The sequence below is a fragment of the Podarcis raffonei genome, chromosome 17 (genome assembly GCF_027172205.1).
Source record: "Podarcis raffonei isolate rPodRaf1 chromosome 17, rPodRaf1.pri, whole genome shotgun sequence".
In the NCBI taxonomy this organism is placed as follows: domain Eukaryota; kingdom Metazoa; phylum Chordata; class Lepidosauria; order Squamata; family Lacertidae; genus Podarcis; species Podarcis raffonei.
Genome location: NC_070618.1, coordinates 10885965 through 10903769, shown reverse-complemented (window position 1 = coordinate 10903769; position 17805 = coordinate 10885965). Strand labels below are relative to the sequence as shown.

The 17805-nt window shown below is 40.7% G+C and overlaps 1 protein-coding gene across 1 annotated transcript in view; it reads right to left on the bottom strand.

Annotated features, from left to right (window-relative positions):
* HOOK3 (hook microtubule tethering protein 3) overlaps positions 1-17799 on the bottom strand; it is a 52865-nt gene extending 35066 nt beyond the window's left edge. Inside the window, exons 1-3 of the mRNA XM_053371674.1 lie at positions 17478-17799; positions 6719-6804; positions 801-873 (exon numbers count right to left, since the gene is read on the bottom strand). Coding sequence (XP_053227649.1) covers positions 801-873; positions 6719-6804; positions 17478-17534 — 216 coding nt within the window. The 5' untranslated portion in view covers positions 17535-17799. The remainder of the gene's footprint in view (positions 1-800; positions 874-6718; positions 6805-17477) is intronic.
* Between the last annotated feature and the right edge of the window lie 6 nt (positions 17800-17805).

Sequence of the window (17805 nt, the reverse complement as noted above, 5' to 3'; positions counted from 1 at the left end):
AAGCTGAAAAGAAAAGTCAAGAGGGTCAAATCTCTCCAGAATCCTTGGGGGTTATTCAAAACCACAATTACAAAAACTTCGCTAGAATGTACACTATAAGGAAAGGTACCCCAGGGCCAATATGATGCCAGCATGGTTGATGAGCAAAGTCAATAAAGCTATTAGGCATGAAAGTCTCTGATTTCATGCAAACATTGAAAGTTCAGAGGCATATGGCATACAGGGATATTAGCTGAGGGTCTCTTAGTTTCCATGTGGTCCAACAGAACTCCCTTTACCGTGCTACTTTCCTCTCAACTCATGATCTCCCAAAAGAATTCAGAATTTTTGTTCCATTAACACTTCACTTCTGAATCAGCATAGAGTAGGGAGTGGTACACTGGGATAAAAAAAACCCACATCTATATATAAGAAGAAAGATTTCGGTATTATGGATGATATTGAACAAATTTTTACTCAAAGCGGGCCTACTGAAATTAATGGACCTAGCCCAATCCTTTTCATTAATTTCAAGGGGTTTACACTGCATAAAACGTCTCTGAATACCACCCTATATATTTATTTTGGCTTGATCTCATGTCAGTTGGGTGCAGAGAGTCCCATTGTGCAAGCATAAGTTCTTCAGCAAGGCTTTTGCTGACGGGACCGGTTAGGTAAAATCAGCCCTGATTCAGTATTATTCCATAACCTACTCTGAAACTCCGGAAAAGGCAACATAAAATTCATATAATGCACACACACGTATAACTGCAATACTTTGTGTACTGAAAGTTAAAATCAGAGTTAAACTGTGAAAATACCTTTAGTCTCCAGTTGTCCCCTACTTCAGTTTTGATTCTGTTTAACCAGTTTTCATCAAAGTACGTTGGATCACTGAAAAAACAAAAGCAGAATAATAGTTAGCAATGTCTCTTACCACCATCTATAGTTTTTAAATAAAATATTGGGCTATTACTTAATAATATTATTCATTTCATTTCTATTTGGCTATCTGGAATAGATATCACGATTGTCAACTCCAACAAAGCTTTCATAAGTGTATTATTATTATTGACATTTATGAGTTGTATGTCTCAATTATATGTTATATGTTTACTTTCATCCAAAAGTTCTAGAACATTAATTAATGTCTTATGGTTCCTATATTACTTATCACAATGTTTTTGCAGCCCCTCATTTTTTAAAAAAGCTACTTTATTTGAAGATTTTCTTGCTTTCATTAACCACCATTAAGCCCTCTCATGTTTCTATGAAGTCCTAGAATTCCTCAATTACAAGATCAGCTTCCTTGCCCACAATTACCAATGCACAGTTGAAGGGAAATATTGGATGTGTTCTAGCACACACCATTTCATCGGAGGAAAGCCAAACTGACATGATTGACAACTTATATAACTGAATGAATGGAACATTTCCTAAAATCCTCTACTGCAGTTTTCTGAAATACTTGCATCACAAAGTTTTCTGGTGCCCTAGGGTGCTTTAACTGAGCATGTTTATTTTACTTGTATTTACTGACTTGTGGGGTTTGTTTCATTCTTGTTTTTGTAACTAAGTCTCATTTTATTTGAAAGTCCACACACTGGCTGACTAGATCTGCTACGGAATTACAACTTAAAAACATTTTTGGTTCCTTTGCCTGTTCATACTTTATTGCTAGATAACTCACCTTCACTTTCTTTATTAAGGTTTATAACAGTGCATTTCCTGAGCTTTTGGAAGCAGAGGCATCCTTTTTCAGACATAAAAATCAGTCTTACACTTCACTCACACCTGCAAAATTTACTTTCAGTGTGTATAACACCACTAAGAACTACTTACCCACAGAGGAGCCTATTCACAGTTTTTTCTGCACAAGTAATTGATCAGAGTGTGGCTCCTATCTAGAAAGAGCTAAGAGATGAAGCAGGAAGCCCTTGCTGCAGCTGGGTACTTTGGGTTAAAGGTAAAGGTACCTCTGCCCGTACGGGCCAGTCTTGACAGACTCTAGGGTTGTGCGCCCATCTCACTCAAGAGGCCGGGGGCCAGCGCTGTCCGGAGACACTTCCGGGTCACGTGGCCAGCGTGACAAAGCTGCATCTGGCGAGCCAGCGCAGCACACGGAAACGCCGTTTACCTTCCCGCCAGTAAGTGGTCCCTATTTATCTACTTGCACCCGGGGGTGCTTTCGAACTGCTAGGTTGGCAGGCGCTGGGACCGAACAACGGGAGCGCACCCCGCCGCGGGGATTCGAACCGCCGACCTTTCGATCGGCAAGCCCTAGGCGCTGAGGCTTTTACCCACAGCGCCACCCGCACCCCACTTTGGGTTACAGGCCCTTAAAATATTTAGGGTGGAATTCAACTGGATACTTTGTGCTCACAGAAGAATATTTCATCTAGAGGACAGTTCTCCTAATGGAAGAGGAGGGGAGGTGAGTTTGCTGATTTACCTTCATGCCTGAATTTGCTGATTTACCTTCATGCCAGAATTCCCTCCTCTTCCATCAGAAGCGGCATCCACCAGGATAGCTCGGTTGGATAGAGTGTGGTGCTGATAATGCCAAGGTTGCAAGTTTGATCCCCATATGGGACAACTGTGTATTCCTGCATTGCAGGGGGTTGGACTAGATCAGAGCTTTCCAAACTGTGTGTCGGCTGCAGTGTGTAGGTGTGTCGTGCAAACGTTCCCTACACTCCTCCCGAGGCTGAAAAGGGGTTAGTTTAACCTCCAGTTTGCTAGTAAAACTGAATTACTGTGTTGCAAAATGATACATGTCCTAAAAATGTGTCCCCAGCATGAAAATTTTGGAAAGCTCTGGACTAGATGATTCCCAGGGTCCCTTCCAACCAGATTCTATGAAAGGCCCTTCTGTGAGTACAACAGCACCAAAGGTATTCCATCTTTAATTTCTTTCTCATAGCCTGATAGTGCACTCTGCCCCACAGATTTGGAATTTCTGGTCTAACACCTACCTTCCTGCTGTCATGCCTTTTTACGCTTGCAGGTCGTCCCCCCCCCCCCCCCCAGAACTGCTTGATTTTGAAATAGCAAATTATGCTACTGATCTAGAAGCATGTCAATCCCTTGGACACCCTCCCTCACTTGAACAGTCTCACCTGCCTCTTGACTAAGTCTTTTCTGTGGTACCTGTTTGGAGGAGCAGAAGGAAGAGTAATTTGGATATGGTATAGTAGTTCATAATGTTTTTAAATCACAATTTTTAAAATCATTGTTGGGAGGGGAACTTTTTTGCTTACATTTTTAAAAATGCTATGAAAACATGTTCTGTATTTTTCTGTTTCATTATGCTCTGGGAGGATTCAAATTCAGTTTTTGCTGTTTGTTTTCTTTGTTCTAAAAACATCTATTCTTCAAAGTTATGGAAGTTCCGACTATGAGATTAATGTAACTCACAATGAATGAATTATTGCATCAAGTATAGCTTTGTACCAGGCTGTAATTAAGAACAACTAAGAACTACAAAATCCATGGTATAGAGGCCAAATAATCTGTTATGAAGCATTTCTGGCAAAAGATTCATCCAGAATATTCTCTATGCCTAGAAGTCTCTTAGAAATTGGTTTGGCAGATCCATCTTCAAAAATGAATTTAGTATATACTCTTATTATCTGAAAGGGAAACTTCTGACATTACTCTCAAATTACACAAACTGGAACATTCACAGTTAAATATAATGCCTCTGTTAACTGACTTTCATTAAGTAAATAGGTTGTAATGATAATTAATTAATGTTAAAATTTATATTAAAGGCTTACAGTCTCACATCTACTGCAACTGACTAAGAATTGTCTTGCAGAACAAACAAGGAATTAGGAGCCAACGATGTTAGCAGTGTCAAAAGGACTGATGAGTGCTCATTTGTACACTCCTACTTAAGTCAATCGCATGGGGATATAAAGAGCTGCCATATAAGTCAAGGGTGGGGAACCAGCCAGCATGGGCACCAGTCAGGGATAACAGGAGCTGTAGCTCAACAACATCTGGAAGGCCAAAGGTTCCCCACCCTGATATCAGTGCTTCAGCTCTGTCTGTCACTCTCATTTCTAGAATAGATGAATGTAGATCCATTAGGAGCTTATACCTGCAGTTTATATGGAATGTACATGAGAAAAGTACAACCTTAAATCTGAAGATATGTTTGTATACTGTAGCAGCGTGAAGGTCAGAGTTGTACTGACCTCATTGCCCTGTGCACTCTTTTCTGGTTCAGACTGCACACGTTATTCTTCAAACATAGATCACCATCTTTCTGCTCTAGATCATGAGATCCAAAGTGTGATATGCAAAAATGTGATTAGCCAGTGATATGTTGGGACAGCTCTACAGTTGTCATGGCAGTCATAAACCTCTGAATTGCCTCAAAAAGGCTCCTCATGGACCACAACCATCCTTTTGAGAACATCTAGAACAAGTCAGGTAGGAGAATGGTGGGAAGCAGGAAAGGCTTGCTTTGGGTGAGGGGGATAAGATTTAACTTTCGAAACTGGAGTTCAACAGGACAGGAAGCCTGGTGAGTGTGATGGAATCCTCAGAGACTATGATCCTCCCTCCACCCCCCCCCATCATTAAGCCAAGGCTCTATGGCTCGTTTATCTCATAATTCAATATTCTTAACTTGTTTCCGCTGAAGAGGAAGTTCATCTCATTCCACACGCCACTCTTTAATTTGTAGGAATTTGAGAGTTACGATATTAGTAGCACAAAATCTTTGAAGATGCAAGTTAAACCTGCTGAAGTACAGCTTGATTCTCAGTGGTGAACAACAGGATGGTTGAAATAGAGATTACAGATGAAATGCCGGTAACAAAGCCCCAACAAACTGGTTTGGTTAGTTCAAGAAGTGAATGAGCTAGCTTCCATTCCATTTCTGGCATGTTGTGGAGAAAGCACATTCACAATTTCACATTCACAAATGTTTTATGCCATATATTAACTAGCAAGATGTCTACCAAATGGTGGGAATGCCTATGGAAATGCAGATCCAACTTGCGATATAGCCAAAAGAACGAGTAAAGGAACAAATCAACTTCTTTTCCTTGATAGCTTTGATCTGTCTTTATTTGGCATATCCCCACGTCATTTCACTCTCCGGGCCAATTTCTTCTGCTTCATCTTTGCTTTACTGCAGCTGCATACCCCTTTTTTTCAGTCCCATTAAACCGTAGTCCACCCACACTGTCACATTATTCAGAGAAAAGCCCAGTACAACCAATCCCCACCAGGAAGTCAATGTCTCTTTCTTTTTCAAAATATTTTTTTATGAATAATTTTCTTTCTTTACGTATGTTGATTGCTAAATACAGATCCACGCCGAAAGTAGGGAGTAATGTAGCAACTGCTGATGTCACAAAGAAAGTTATTCATCCTTAATGCGAAAAAAATCTGTGCTGTTTCCCTTCACGGTTGAAGGGAAAGGGTCTTTTTTTACTCCTCTCTTGCGGATGAAAGGTTGTAGGCCCACCAAACATAAGCTGTTACTTTTCTCTCCCTCTGGTTTCAGACTATACCTCTCCCAGATAAAGGGAGAGCTGTTTGGGAGGAAAAGGTGGAACAGTGACAGAGAGGTATAGGACATTATTATATTCTAAATGCTTTTCATGAATATTACCCTCAACAGAAAACCAAGTACTGGGGGCACGGGGGGATTAGTCATCTTCAAGCACATTTAATGTCCTTGAAAGATGCTAGATGTAGAAGTGCAAGAAACAGAGCCACTCTGTTTCTAGCAGAAGGCATCTTATGTAAGCAACAGCACTTCCCCCAGCACTGCCTTGACAGAGTCATGACACTGAAAGGCTAACACAGAGTGGGGGGTGAAAGGGTAATTTAGACAGTTTTCAATAAACAAGGTCATTAACAATGCTACTTATGAAGAATAGCAACATGGAGACGTCATTAACTGAACTCTTAGTCACACCAGCTCTGCTATTTCTTTCACTACAGTGCAATTTACTGAACAAGCAGTTTTATTTTTTATTGTGTATGCTCTATATAAAAGCCCACCAAATACATTAAACATCCATTCCCCCTATTCCTTCCTCTATTGCCAACACGACTGTCAAAATATGCTCTTCTGGGTGGAGATCCTTATTCTTTAGTTAAATATGCTATCTTGCAAGACATCATATGCAGTACATTAGTCACAGTCTATAAATAATTTTTTTTTAATTTAAAAAACTACTACTAAGAACTGGCCATGTTTGCACATAATGCTAAACCATAAAAGCCTGGGTTATGAAACTATACTGTGCAGAAATGCCTCCCTTTATGAGAGTGGATAAACAAATCTCAATAAAGATAGCCTAACATACCAGATCAATCTGGCATTGTGGTTTGTTTCACTTTAACCGCCTTGAACTGCAGTTTTCTATTGGATTGGCAATTGTGGTTTCCTGGGTCAAGGAAAACCAGGTTTGGATGTTACATTAAGCTATGGTTTACTTGCTCATGCAAAGCGAAGCACGCAGCTCATGCACAAATTGTTTTCTGTGTTTGAAAACAAAAGCTTGATTCACCAAAAAATACATTCATTAATAAAAGTCATTAATGTTTTATTGTTAAACAAAACTTATTGTTGAGCAGTAAAAACACTTAGGATCAGAGTATAACATAGTAAGTTCATATTAGGTGGATACTTGTCGGGGCAAAGGGGAAGTTACTTACTTACTGAGTAAGTAAACACATTCACAATGATTTTTTAAAAGTGTTCTCTTACATCTTTTGCAGGACTTGGGCCATCACGACTCCATTGGTTAAATCATCCACAGTCTGGCATGGTGCTTCAACATTAAATGTCTGGATCTGAGGAGGAAAAGGTACATTTAGTCAAGTTACACTGTATTGCATCACACCAGCACATCAAGACATTTCAAAAGCACTGCAGCTCTTACTAGCTGACTACAATACATTATATTATTTATACAATGCAGAGAAAAGTAACAAACGAAAACAATTTAGCCCAAAAGGATAAATACACTGTCCCTACTGGTAATCAAAATTGTAAATAAAAAACTAATGACTTCCTCCGCAAGGCAGTAACTCTCTCAGCCCCTTTATTTATTTTACAATTTATTTATTATATCTCACCTTTCCTTCAATAAGCTCAAAGTGGCACACACAATTCTCCTCCCTCTCCATTTTATCCTCACAACAAATCTGTGAGGTAGGTTAGGCTGAGAGACCATGACTGGTCGAAGGTCACCCAGCAAGCTTTAGGGGTGAACAATCATGAACAGTCCTCATAAAGTGATGGATCCTTTAACAGGCTATCTACATTAGATTTCCCCAGCCCTCCAGTCACTATGAAATTTACTTTCCGTAGGTGGTATGGTAGCTGAGCCAATGACATCTTGGCCCTTTTAATAAAACTTCTGCTATAAAGATGCCCTCAGAAGGTGACTGTTAAAAATCACTGTAGGTTAAATGTGTCAACTGAACTTAACTCAAGAGAAAATAAATTATATGATCTGCACAGATCATATAATGGCACATTAGGTTAAAGTTTATTTTTATGTCACTTTTCAATCAAACATGACTCACAAGAATAAAATACAAAAATGCAAACTAAAAAGCAAAAGCAAAGTAAAGTTAGTATCAATCAAATCCAACAACAGTGACAAAGGGCACAGTATCTCACACAAGAACCAATGTATCTATGTGTGAATTTGAGCAATCCATGGATAAGAAGCCCTTATCGGGATATTTCTGCATGCTGTGTCTTGGCTCTTTCCCTCAATTAATACTTCCAAACTTCCACACAGTCCATCATATTTTCTTATCTGGAGATGCACAGGTATTTCTATACCTGAAGGCACACACCTTTAGAAGCAATTTCCACAGGGTGGAAGTGTGCATAACAGAAGATTGCATCATAAATTTGTTAAGCATTTTGCGTACTTTCCCCTAAAAGTGAATGTTGTTTTTCTCTGCACATTGACATGCTATAAATAACCACTCTAAGCTTCTTTGACTTTGAAATTACACCCCTTTCCACCTTTAAAATACATATTTTGGCCTTCCTGACATGCTGTGATGAAAATGCAATTCACCTCTTCCCTGTCTGCAGCAGCCACCTTCCCTGCCTTCTAGCCAAGTGTACAACACCAACTCTGTAATATTTGATAATAGTGGTGATTGCAACATTAAGACAATGTCTGCCCATTATCTCCTCCTTTTAGTGTGTGAATGTCTTCTCAAAACTAAGTCTCTGCATTCCCAGTATATGATATTCAGGAGTAAGTGGCCTCTAAACTTGAAACTTTTAGCTAGAATTTATTTAAAAAGTGACCTTTCTCCCACAGCTCAAAAAAGATAACCTCAAAACAAAACATTAACAATAATCAATGATGCTGTTACATGCCACCCCCGTCTCGAAACATGGTATCTGTATGATATATAGTTTATTTACACACATATACAACCTGCAGCTATGATAGAGTGGCTCACACCATTATCACTCCAGCAAAGTGCTGTTTTTCCCACAGCCTTGGATTAAAAAAGAAACCATCCTTTCAACATATGGAAGTCCTACTCCCAACGTTAGATAACTCCTTGTTCCACAAATTTTTGAGTCAGTGGACTTAGCTATGGGCACAAACTCCCTTCCACATTTAAGCTCATCATCTTCTTGCACTCTGGGAAGGACTAAACATTCCAAAATACTTGTGCATTATGTTAAAATGGTGATTAAAAACACAGCTACCTCCTCCCCTTTCATAATAGGTGCTGGCATTGCTAATACCTGCCTTGGTTCCTCCTTTTTAAAACTTTCAGTTTTCTGGTCACTATGTGTTTTTGTAGTGGCGGCCATGTTATTAACATACATTATCTGGGGGGGGGAATGGGGACTAGGCCTTGGGGTGGGGGGAGAAATAAAAATGGCAGCTGGAAGACACTTGACAGTGATCAGTACTGCCTACAAGGTAACTACTTTGGCTGAAAGTCCCATACAACCTTGAACCCATCCCTGGTTTTACTAGACGTTATGTCAAGGGATGTTCCTTGGCAGCAGCTGATCTTTTATTTTATTTTTATTGTTGCAAAGTTCCAGTTGCAAAGAGGCCAGTTTTGGCCTCATCAGATTGCAAATGAATGGGAAGCACCTGGAACAGCTAAGGGATGCCTACTTCCTGCTTCAGAGAGGGAGGATATTTTGGACTCTTACAACTGAGAAATCATAAAACCCAAGGCATGCTGGCATGTGTTATACTGCAAACAAAGTGGCTGCTCTGAAAACAAACACTCTCAACACACAAACTACTTTAGGAACTTAAGTCCTTCTGTAGAATGCAGTATTCTACAGTGCATGAACAACAATTTTCAAACCTATTTCCTAACCCTGGAGAGTAGAAATATTCAACCAGTTCTTCATAATAAAACAGGAAGTTAACACCCTGGAAAAAGAATGGGAACACATTTCAGCCTGCCCATCTTCACCCAGCTGCTATTTTTTATATATATGGAGAGTTTCAGCTAAACAAGCTTGTCGACCTACCGATCATTTAATCTACCCTAACCAGTTCTTAAAATGTTCACAAACAGGTTAGAGTGCTTGGGTGGATGTGGAAAGTTTCACAAGCAGCTCAGGGACAAGTTTAACTCATTTTCTCACCCAAGTTATCAAAAATACATTTTGGAACAGCCTTCCATCAAATAATTAACATACACGCTTTGGACACAAATGTTAACACTGGAAATTTCCTTTCAGTTGATATCTAAGTGGCTCAAAGCCTTTAACAACAGGAAAGTCTTCTGTTTGTATGCAGCTTCTTCTTGATTTTGATTGCACATTGTTATTCTTATTATCCATTGTTAGGTGCCCTGAAAGGAAGACTGACAGGTTTCAGTACATATTTTAAAATAAACTGTGTACTATGACTTATTAATATCTGTTAATCTCAATGTGAACAGATGCCCTGGGCCCAGGAAACACCCTTACGCATGCCCTTTCCTTTCCAGTTTGGTTCAGATGTTACCATCTCAGTCCAATGAACCACAATTTGTGTAATTGGAAACAAGCTTTGTGCTCACATGCTCCCCCTCCCTTATTTAAATATTTACAGGCTTTATTTAACCATAGTCTGTGACTTTGAAACCAAGGAAGCTATTGCTGCCTTCCAGATGTTTGGACTACAATTCCCATCATCCAGTGACCATTGGCCTTGCTTCCTGGGGCTAATGGAGTTTTAATTCCCAACCAACTAGAGGGGTACCACGCAATGTTAGAAACTCAGATATATAACCTAATTGCCAAATGGCACCTTAAAACTAGGCTACAGTCACCACAGCAGAATGTCTAGGCACCATCCACCCCCCAAATAAGATTTATTGTTATTATTATTTTTCATTTCATTTCAAGACTGCTTTATATTTTAAAGGGGAAAAACTCAGCGGTTTACAACACATTAAAACATTAAATAAAGCAATCCAAATAAAACAAATTCATTCTGTAAGTGACATTTTGCTTTCTCCATATTTATTTACCTACTTAATTTATATAGCTGCCCCATAGCAGAAGTACTCTAGGAAGCCACTATGGTATTGTGGTGAGAGTGTTGGACAAGCACCTTGAAGATCAGGGTTCAAATCCCCACTCAGTCATAAAGCTCACTGGGTGACCTTGGGCCAGTCACAGCCTCTTAACCTACATCACGGGGTCACTGTAGGGAATAACTGAGGAGGGGGTGAACCAAGTACACCTTGGAGAAAAAGGTGGGATATAAATGCAATAAATAAGCTCTTCTGCTTACCTGCTTAAGAAAGCTGGGGAGGGGTCAGCCAGGTGGAGATGTCAGCCACCAAACTGGCATCCAGAGATCTCCACATGGTCACAACTGGACCCGCACCAGTCACAAAACACACCTGGCACATGGCTAATTTCAAACACTGACACCAGGTTAAGCAAAGCTGGTTTAAGGAATCCCTACTTTGTGATTCCTCCATCATGGTTTGATATCCTGGGCCATAGGAATCACCTGTACAGACACCACAAGAAACTGTGGTTTCTCCAACCTCTGGAAATCTTGAATTAAGGCACACAAGATAAGTGAACAGACAAATGGATTTTTCTTAGTCCGATAAACTATGATTTGTTAAACTGAGATAATTATGTTTCAACTGACAAGCCACTCCAACAGCTGACTTTCAAAAGCATTTGCAGGCAGCCCTGTATCAGAAAGTTTTAATGTTGATGTTTTAGTATGTTCCGATATATGCTGTGAGCCACCCAGAGTGGCTGGGGAAACCCAGCCAGATGGGAGAGGTATAAATAAATAAATAAATAAATAAATAAATAAATAATAATAATGCCTATAGTGCTACAGGCGCACTGTGACTGAATGTGCATGAAAGGGTGCGTGCAATATTCAGCAGTAACCTCCATTGTACATTCATGGCATTTATTCTTTGGATCCCAGCCCATAATTCCAACATAGGCATGTCAGTGAAACAATAAAATCTTCTGAACTAGTCAACTCTAAGCAGAATTCAGTGCCACAGCGCAGACAGAATGACTCAAGTTTGTGTAACAGACATATGACACAGACTCCTTTTTGTCAATTTCATTCCTACCAAGCAAATATTCTGATGAAAAATCATTCTCTCTTGCTTACAACTTACTAAATTGTGTGTGCAAATATAACTTCTTCCCATCATAAATAAATAAATAAATAAATAAATAAATAAATAAATAAATAAATAAAATAGGAATCTGTTAAATCAGTTGCTTTATAGAACCCTAAAAATTTAAGTTTTTAAAATAAAAAGAACAGCCACCACCTTACAGACCGTAAGTATAGGACTGCTGCAAATATGTTTGAGAAACATTTCTCAAAGGCTGTGCTGCAGTCCATAGTGCTATAGTTCACAGACATGAAGAATTCCAAATATGAACCCAATAACCACATTACTTAAAAAGTCTTCATTGCTGATTGTTGTTAGTTACAAACCACATACTATCCATAATGTAGTAAATTGTCTTCCTCAGTCTGTACCAATTAGCACACACAGATTTTGCAAATCCTTCTAATATTGGTCTCCATTAGAACTATCAAAACAAAAAGGTCCTGCAAATGCCTTTATTTTAAAATGCTTTTGTTCTATTCAATAAAAGCAACCAAGAGAGTTTTCTACATAGGGTTGGATGCAAGTTAACTTTAATTGATGTTTGGGGCAGTCCCTGACTCCATCTTCCCTGGAGCTACTTAAGTCTTGAGGGAACTGAGGAAAGGCACAGGGCTGTCTTACCCATAGGCACTAGGGGTGCGGGGCACCCGGGCGCCAGGCTCTCAGGGGCGCCAGGCCAAGAGCCCAGGGCCCAAGAGTTGAGTCTGGGGAAGAGCCCGACTGTCAGTCAGAGCACTGCGGCGGGCTCTTCTGCTGCGGGCGGCTCTGCACCGCGAGTTTGGGGGCGACTGAGCCAGCAAGATGCTGAGGCAGCCGGGTGGCCCCGCCCTCCTGCGTGCCTGGGACTGGGCAACCAGGGGCGGCGCCAGGTGGATCTTTGCACCCTGGCACCGCATATGCTTAAGACAGCCCTGGAAAGGCAGAAGAAAAAGAACCCAGGTAAGAGTCCTTGAGTCATCCATTTCTGAAGAGACCACCACTTGGCCTTACAGGACTCTGTTGCTCTACATTTTATACCATTTATTCTTTCGGTATTTTAAAACTGTATACTACTTCAGGTGCCTTGGTATAAAAATGGTATATAATAAATGCAACAAGTAAGTATTGCAAGTGCTGTGTATTTCACTGGGTTGACTCTTAAGAATAACTAAATATGCATCCAACCCATAAATGTTTCTCATACTGATGACAAGTCAGTTTAAGGAGAAACACTGTGGTCATGTCAAAACCTGTGAAAGTAGTAGCAGAGTAGTAATTTGTAAGATCAACTAACTATAAAGTCCTGGGTATTTACAAGCTTATGAATAAGTACAACTGTGTGACTTGAAGAACACATCATACCAGTGTGTCTGGATTTAGGTCTCTGCTTCCTTCGGAAGTGCAGAGTATGAGCTACAAAATTAACAGAGAGCGTCCTCTTAAACCTACCAGCTAAACACCAACATAGGATTGCAAAGGCATTCCTGGTAGCTACCCTCACCTAAATAAAAAATATTCCCCTAGAGACTCACTAAAACCCAAGTTTCTTCCAGAAGCAGCATAAGACATGATGTATCAAATGATTCCCATTGACAAGAACTAAAGTGCTATTAGGATATAAGAAGGAACATAGGAAGCTGTCTTATATAGAGTCAGAATACTGGTCCATCTAGCTGAATGTTGTCCACAATGACTGTAAGTGGGTCTGCAGGATTACCAAGAGGGTTCTCTCCCAACCCTACCTGCAGATGCCAGAGGACCAACCTGGAACCTTCTACATGCAAAGCAGATTATCTACCACTGAGCTACAGCCCTTCTGCAATTTATTCTAGTCACCCATCCATAACTATACATTATAATTTTAAAAACTTATTTGAATTAAACTGTAAATGGAATGGGCTTGCTTAATCGCTTTTCTCTCTCCCTTAAAGGTTATGCTGATTTAGGCAATGAGAAAGACAATGCACAAATGGGATACATCTGTCTGCACTGTAAATGCAGAAAACAAGGTCACTGAAATAGGGAAAAGAGAATAATTTATTCTGAAATGCATTTTCATAATAATAATAAAATAATAATAATAATAATAATAATAATACAGTAATAGGATCTGATGTGTATCCCAGGGCCATTTAAAGGTTCCAACATGCAAGAACTTTCTACCAGTTAAGAATGGTGCAAACACTGCCTGTTATTTACTTCTGTTTCCAGGAAATGTAGAATGCAGTAAGTATTCACTTCCTTATTAATTACTTTTCTAGAGAAAGCAGAAAGTTGGAGAGAAAAATACCAGCAATTAATAAATATGGACTCAATGCAAAGCAGTGGAACAGAAAGCCTGCCCTCCACATTGTTGTTTACACACAACGAGAAGTTTCTCTTTCTCTCTTACGACACTAAAACTTGAGGAACTTCAATAAAGCTGAATTTTGAAAGATTCAGAACAGACAAAAGTGTGCACAATGATTTTATACAAATCGTTACCCCAAGTTGTAGCTGATGGCTACTAATCTGGATGTTTTTAAAAGGGGTTTAATCAAATTCACAGTGGATAACCAATGTAAAGTCCCACAGATTTCAATGAGTCTAGTTGAAGCATGGCTTAAGTTTGGAATCAACACATGAAGTCTAAGATGCATATTAACTAAAAAAAAACAAAAAAACATAAATGCAGAATACAGTTGCAGGAAAATGAAACAACCAGTCAAATTAAAGATTACATGGAAAATAAAGGTGTCCAGTTCCCTTTGAAAGTCAGCGTGTATGGACAGCATTCCAGAGATATACCGTACTTTTCCGTGTATAAGACGAGCTTTTTTTTACCTCAAATCAATTCAAAATTGGGGGGAGGGGTCGTCTTATACATTGGTAGTGTGTAGTTTGCCCATGTGATTGGTTTTTGCCGCAAGCCTGAGATTGTCAGCAGCGATTGGGCGGGTGCTTGGTGACTGCAGCATGCTCTGTTGTCTACTGGCTGCCGCTGCGTCAATCAGGCGTGCTCAACAACTCTAGGCAATCTCTCCCCACTTTCTTAATCTAGAGCCCCCCAAAATAGGGGGTCATCTTATACATGGGGGCGTCTAATACACGGAAAAATATGGTAGTACTGCAACAGAAAAAGTCAAATCTGGACTCTACATAAGGTGAAACTGAAAGCAGTCTCATTTGAAAAATATTAGTTTCCAGGAACTCGGCCTGGAAATGAATTGGCAGCCAGCACAGGTATTTCAGTCTAGCACAACATTTGAGTATGCATTCTCAAACCTTTCAATAGAAAAAAAGCAGTATCTTAAACTAGCTGGAGTCTGATGAAGAGTGTACTGGTGTGATCTTCTGTAGCATGGTGAGGAATACTGTACTTTGCTAACTGGAAAACATCACAGGCTGTTGCACTAATACAGCAGAATCAAGCCTGCACTGGCAACAGTCACCCTCCAGGTACCTAGCATTACAAACACAGAAATGGACATAGCATGTGGGTGGCAAGTACAACACTGGAGGCAATTTATGCTCCTTTTCAGAAACCACAAAACTAACTATGTCCGAAGATAACACAGTCAATATGTAGCTGTTAAAAATCAAAGTGCAGTAAGACAGCACAATAAACTCTGCATACATTCATTCGGTTATTTATTTATTTATAGGTTTAATGTGTAAGAGACAAATTTTCACCTGGCAAAGTCCTATTGAAGTTGTGTATCATCCCTGGTTTCCATGTACTTTTTGCTGACAACCTGAAGGTAATTCAGTTCTAGGGATAACAGATCACATGTTCTTGACTGGTGAGGCAATTCTAACCCCAGAGATATGTCAGCTGAGAGAGGTTAGGCTGTGGCATATCTTCTCACCCCAGAATAAACCAATATAAATGGCTTACTCTGGCATATCTACTTACAATGGCTGACAAAAATCCAGGCAGTGGAACGTTACTCTGGTGTAAAGGTCAAAAAGGGTGTGTGTCATGGAAAAACTAAGTTATGCTGCATCCTAACTCCATTCACTGGTCCCACTCACAGACTTCTGTGTAACTTACACCATCAAGAATGAAGGTTAACTAAAATTCAGTCCACGGGACTTAGTGGAAGGTCGGAAATTAAAGGTTTACACTGCTCCCCACAAACCCACACAGTGGCTGTTAGGATACACTTCACCTTAAATTGAATATACACTGGCATATCTGTCCAATTAAGACTGCTCTGTAATTTAATCAACAAAGCATTCATTTGTAGGCAACAGCATCTTTCAGAATAGAATTTGATCTTAAATAGCCCTGCTGCAATCAACAGAATTGAATATGTTTAAGTTCAAGGCTGCAGATTTCTTTTTAATTGAAGTAATAATAAGAACACTACTGGACCCCGATACAAGTTGTTATTCTTTATCTCCTGCACATAATGGGAACTTTATCTTCAGAAGCTTTGTATTCCAGGGTATTTGATTATGGATTCACACACAAGAACATAGGAAACCAGGCATGGATCCCAACTGTCTGCATACACATCTGGCTGAAAAATACACATATGAAATTAGCTTCAACTATTTGCCTCTTAGCAATGCAGGTTGCCTTTATTTTCTCCCTGCACAGTGCTCTACAAAAGACTGAAAAATATGACAACATGGAGGTATACCCCAAATATCTCCAACAGTGTATCTCTGTGTTCCATCACTCCTAGCTCTAGACCTGTGGAAATAATGCTCCTCTGGGCCCAAATACCTGAAGTCTCTTTAAAATAGAACAAAGACAACCTACTGATTTTAGATAGACAAAGTACACTACAACAGAATGTGTGGGTAGATTTCCCCCCGAATGCCCAAGTTGCTTGGATGTCAACATCTGAAAACCACAACTAGATACTTACTTCTCTGAAATTAACATATTATAAGTAATACCCCGCCTTCAAGAGAGAGAGATAGCTATGTTAGTCTGTTGGAGAAAAACCAACCAAGAGTCATGCAGAGTCCAAGTACTAGCCTTTAAGTAGTTTCTCTCCAAGAAACGTGATTAGGTGCAAACTGTCCCTGTGGTAGCCACAAGTACGAAGTTTTGCACAAGTTTATACAAACACTAAAAGAGACTGATGAGATTTAAAGGGAAGCAGAAGCTGCATTTACAGCAAAGCTGTGAAGGGAGAGATGGCGAAATAAGCAAGCCCAGCCCTTTCATGGCTTGATGACATTAATGCCTTCAAAGGACAAGAAAGATGGGGCGGAATCCAATATTAGTCATAGTCCATACAGACTTATTGAAACTAATGGACATCAAATATCTTAGATCCATTAATTACAGCTGGTCTACTCTAAGTAAATTTTGCTGGATACAATCCACGGGGAGAAGAAAGGAGATACTAGGTGTTCTACTGTGCTTTTTCACACACTAAAAAACAAAACAAAAGCCAGGTGGGCCTTCACAGGGAAACCAATGGCTGGTTCCTTGAGACTGTGTACCTGCCCAACACATGCTTTGCAGAAACTTACTTGCCACCTTCGCACTCTGAATTTTGCATATGAAAACAAATAAATACATAGAATCATACCTCTCACTATACGCAGAGTGAGTTGGTAGTTAAGCAGCCCGGATGAATCCAGCGGGTTGCCTGCATCTGAATACGCAGGATGAGGCTGGACACATCTTAGGGGGCCGAAGCCCATAACCGGGGTGAGCGAGGCAAAGCGTGTGGAGCCCCTCAAAAGAACAGAGACCGGCTCGAGGCATGGCAGGGCCCAACTGGGAGCTCGAGTTGGAGACAGAAGGAAGCCGCCCAGGCACCAAACTGGGAAAGGGATGGAAGGAGAGAAAGAAAGCACAGGCCCAGGGGGCAAAAGCTCCCGGGGAACGGCACCTTTCCCCCCCGCCACAAGCCTCGGTCACTCACCCAGGTGAGCAAGCTCTCCCCGAGCTCGGCCCGCTCCAGACTCTCCACATTGAACATGGTGAAGGCCGGGCGGGGCTTTTTCTTCCAGCCGAGGAGCTGCTGCCGCCGCCGCCGCCTGGGCCTCCTCGCAAGGCAGAGTCTTCGAGAGGCGCCGGCCCGCTTTCCGCCGCTCGCTTTCCGCCGCCTCCTCTTTTCTCCTCTCTTCCCCTCAACCCAGGCCGGCACAGCCGGGCCGGGCTGCTCTGTAGCGCAGACACGTCAGCCGGGCCCCGTCGTGGGGGATCCGCCCGCTCCGCTGGCACACAAGGCGCAGGCGCCCGCCGGCCCA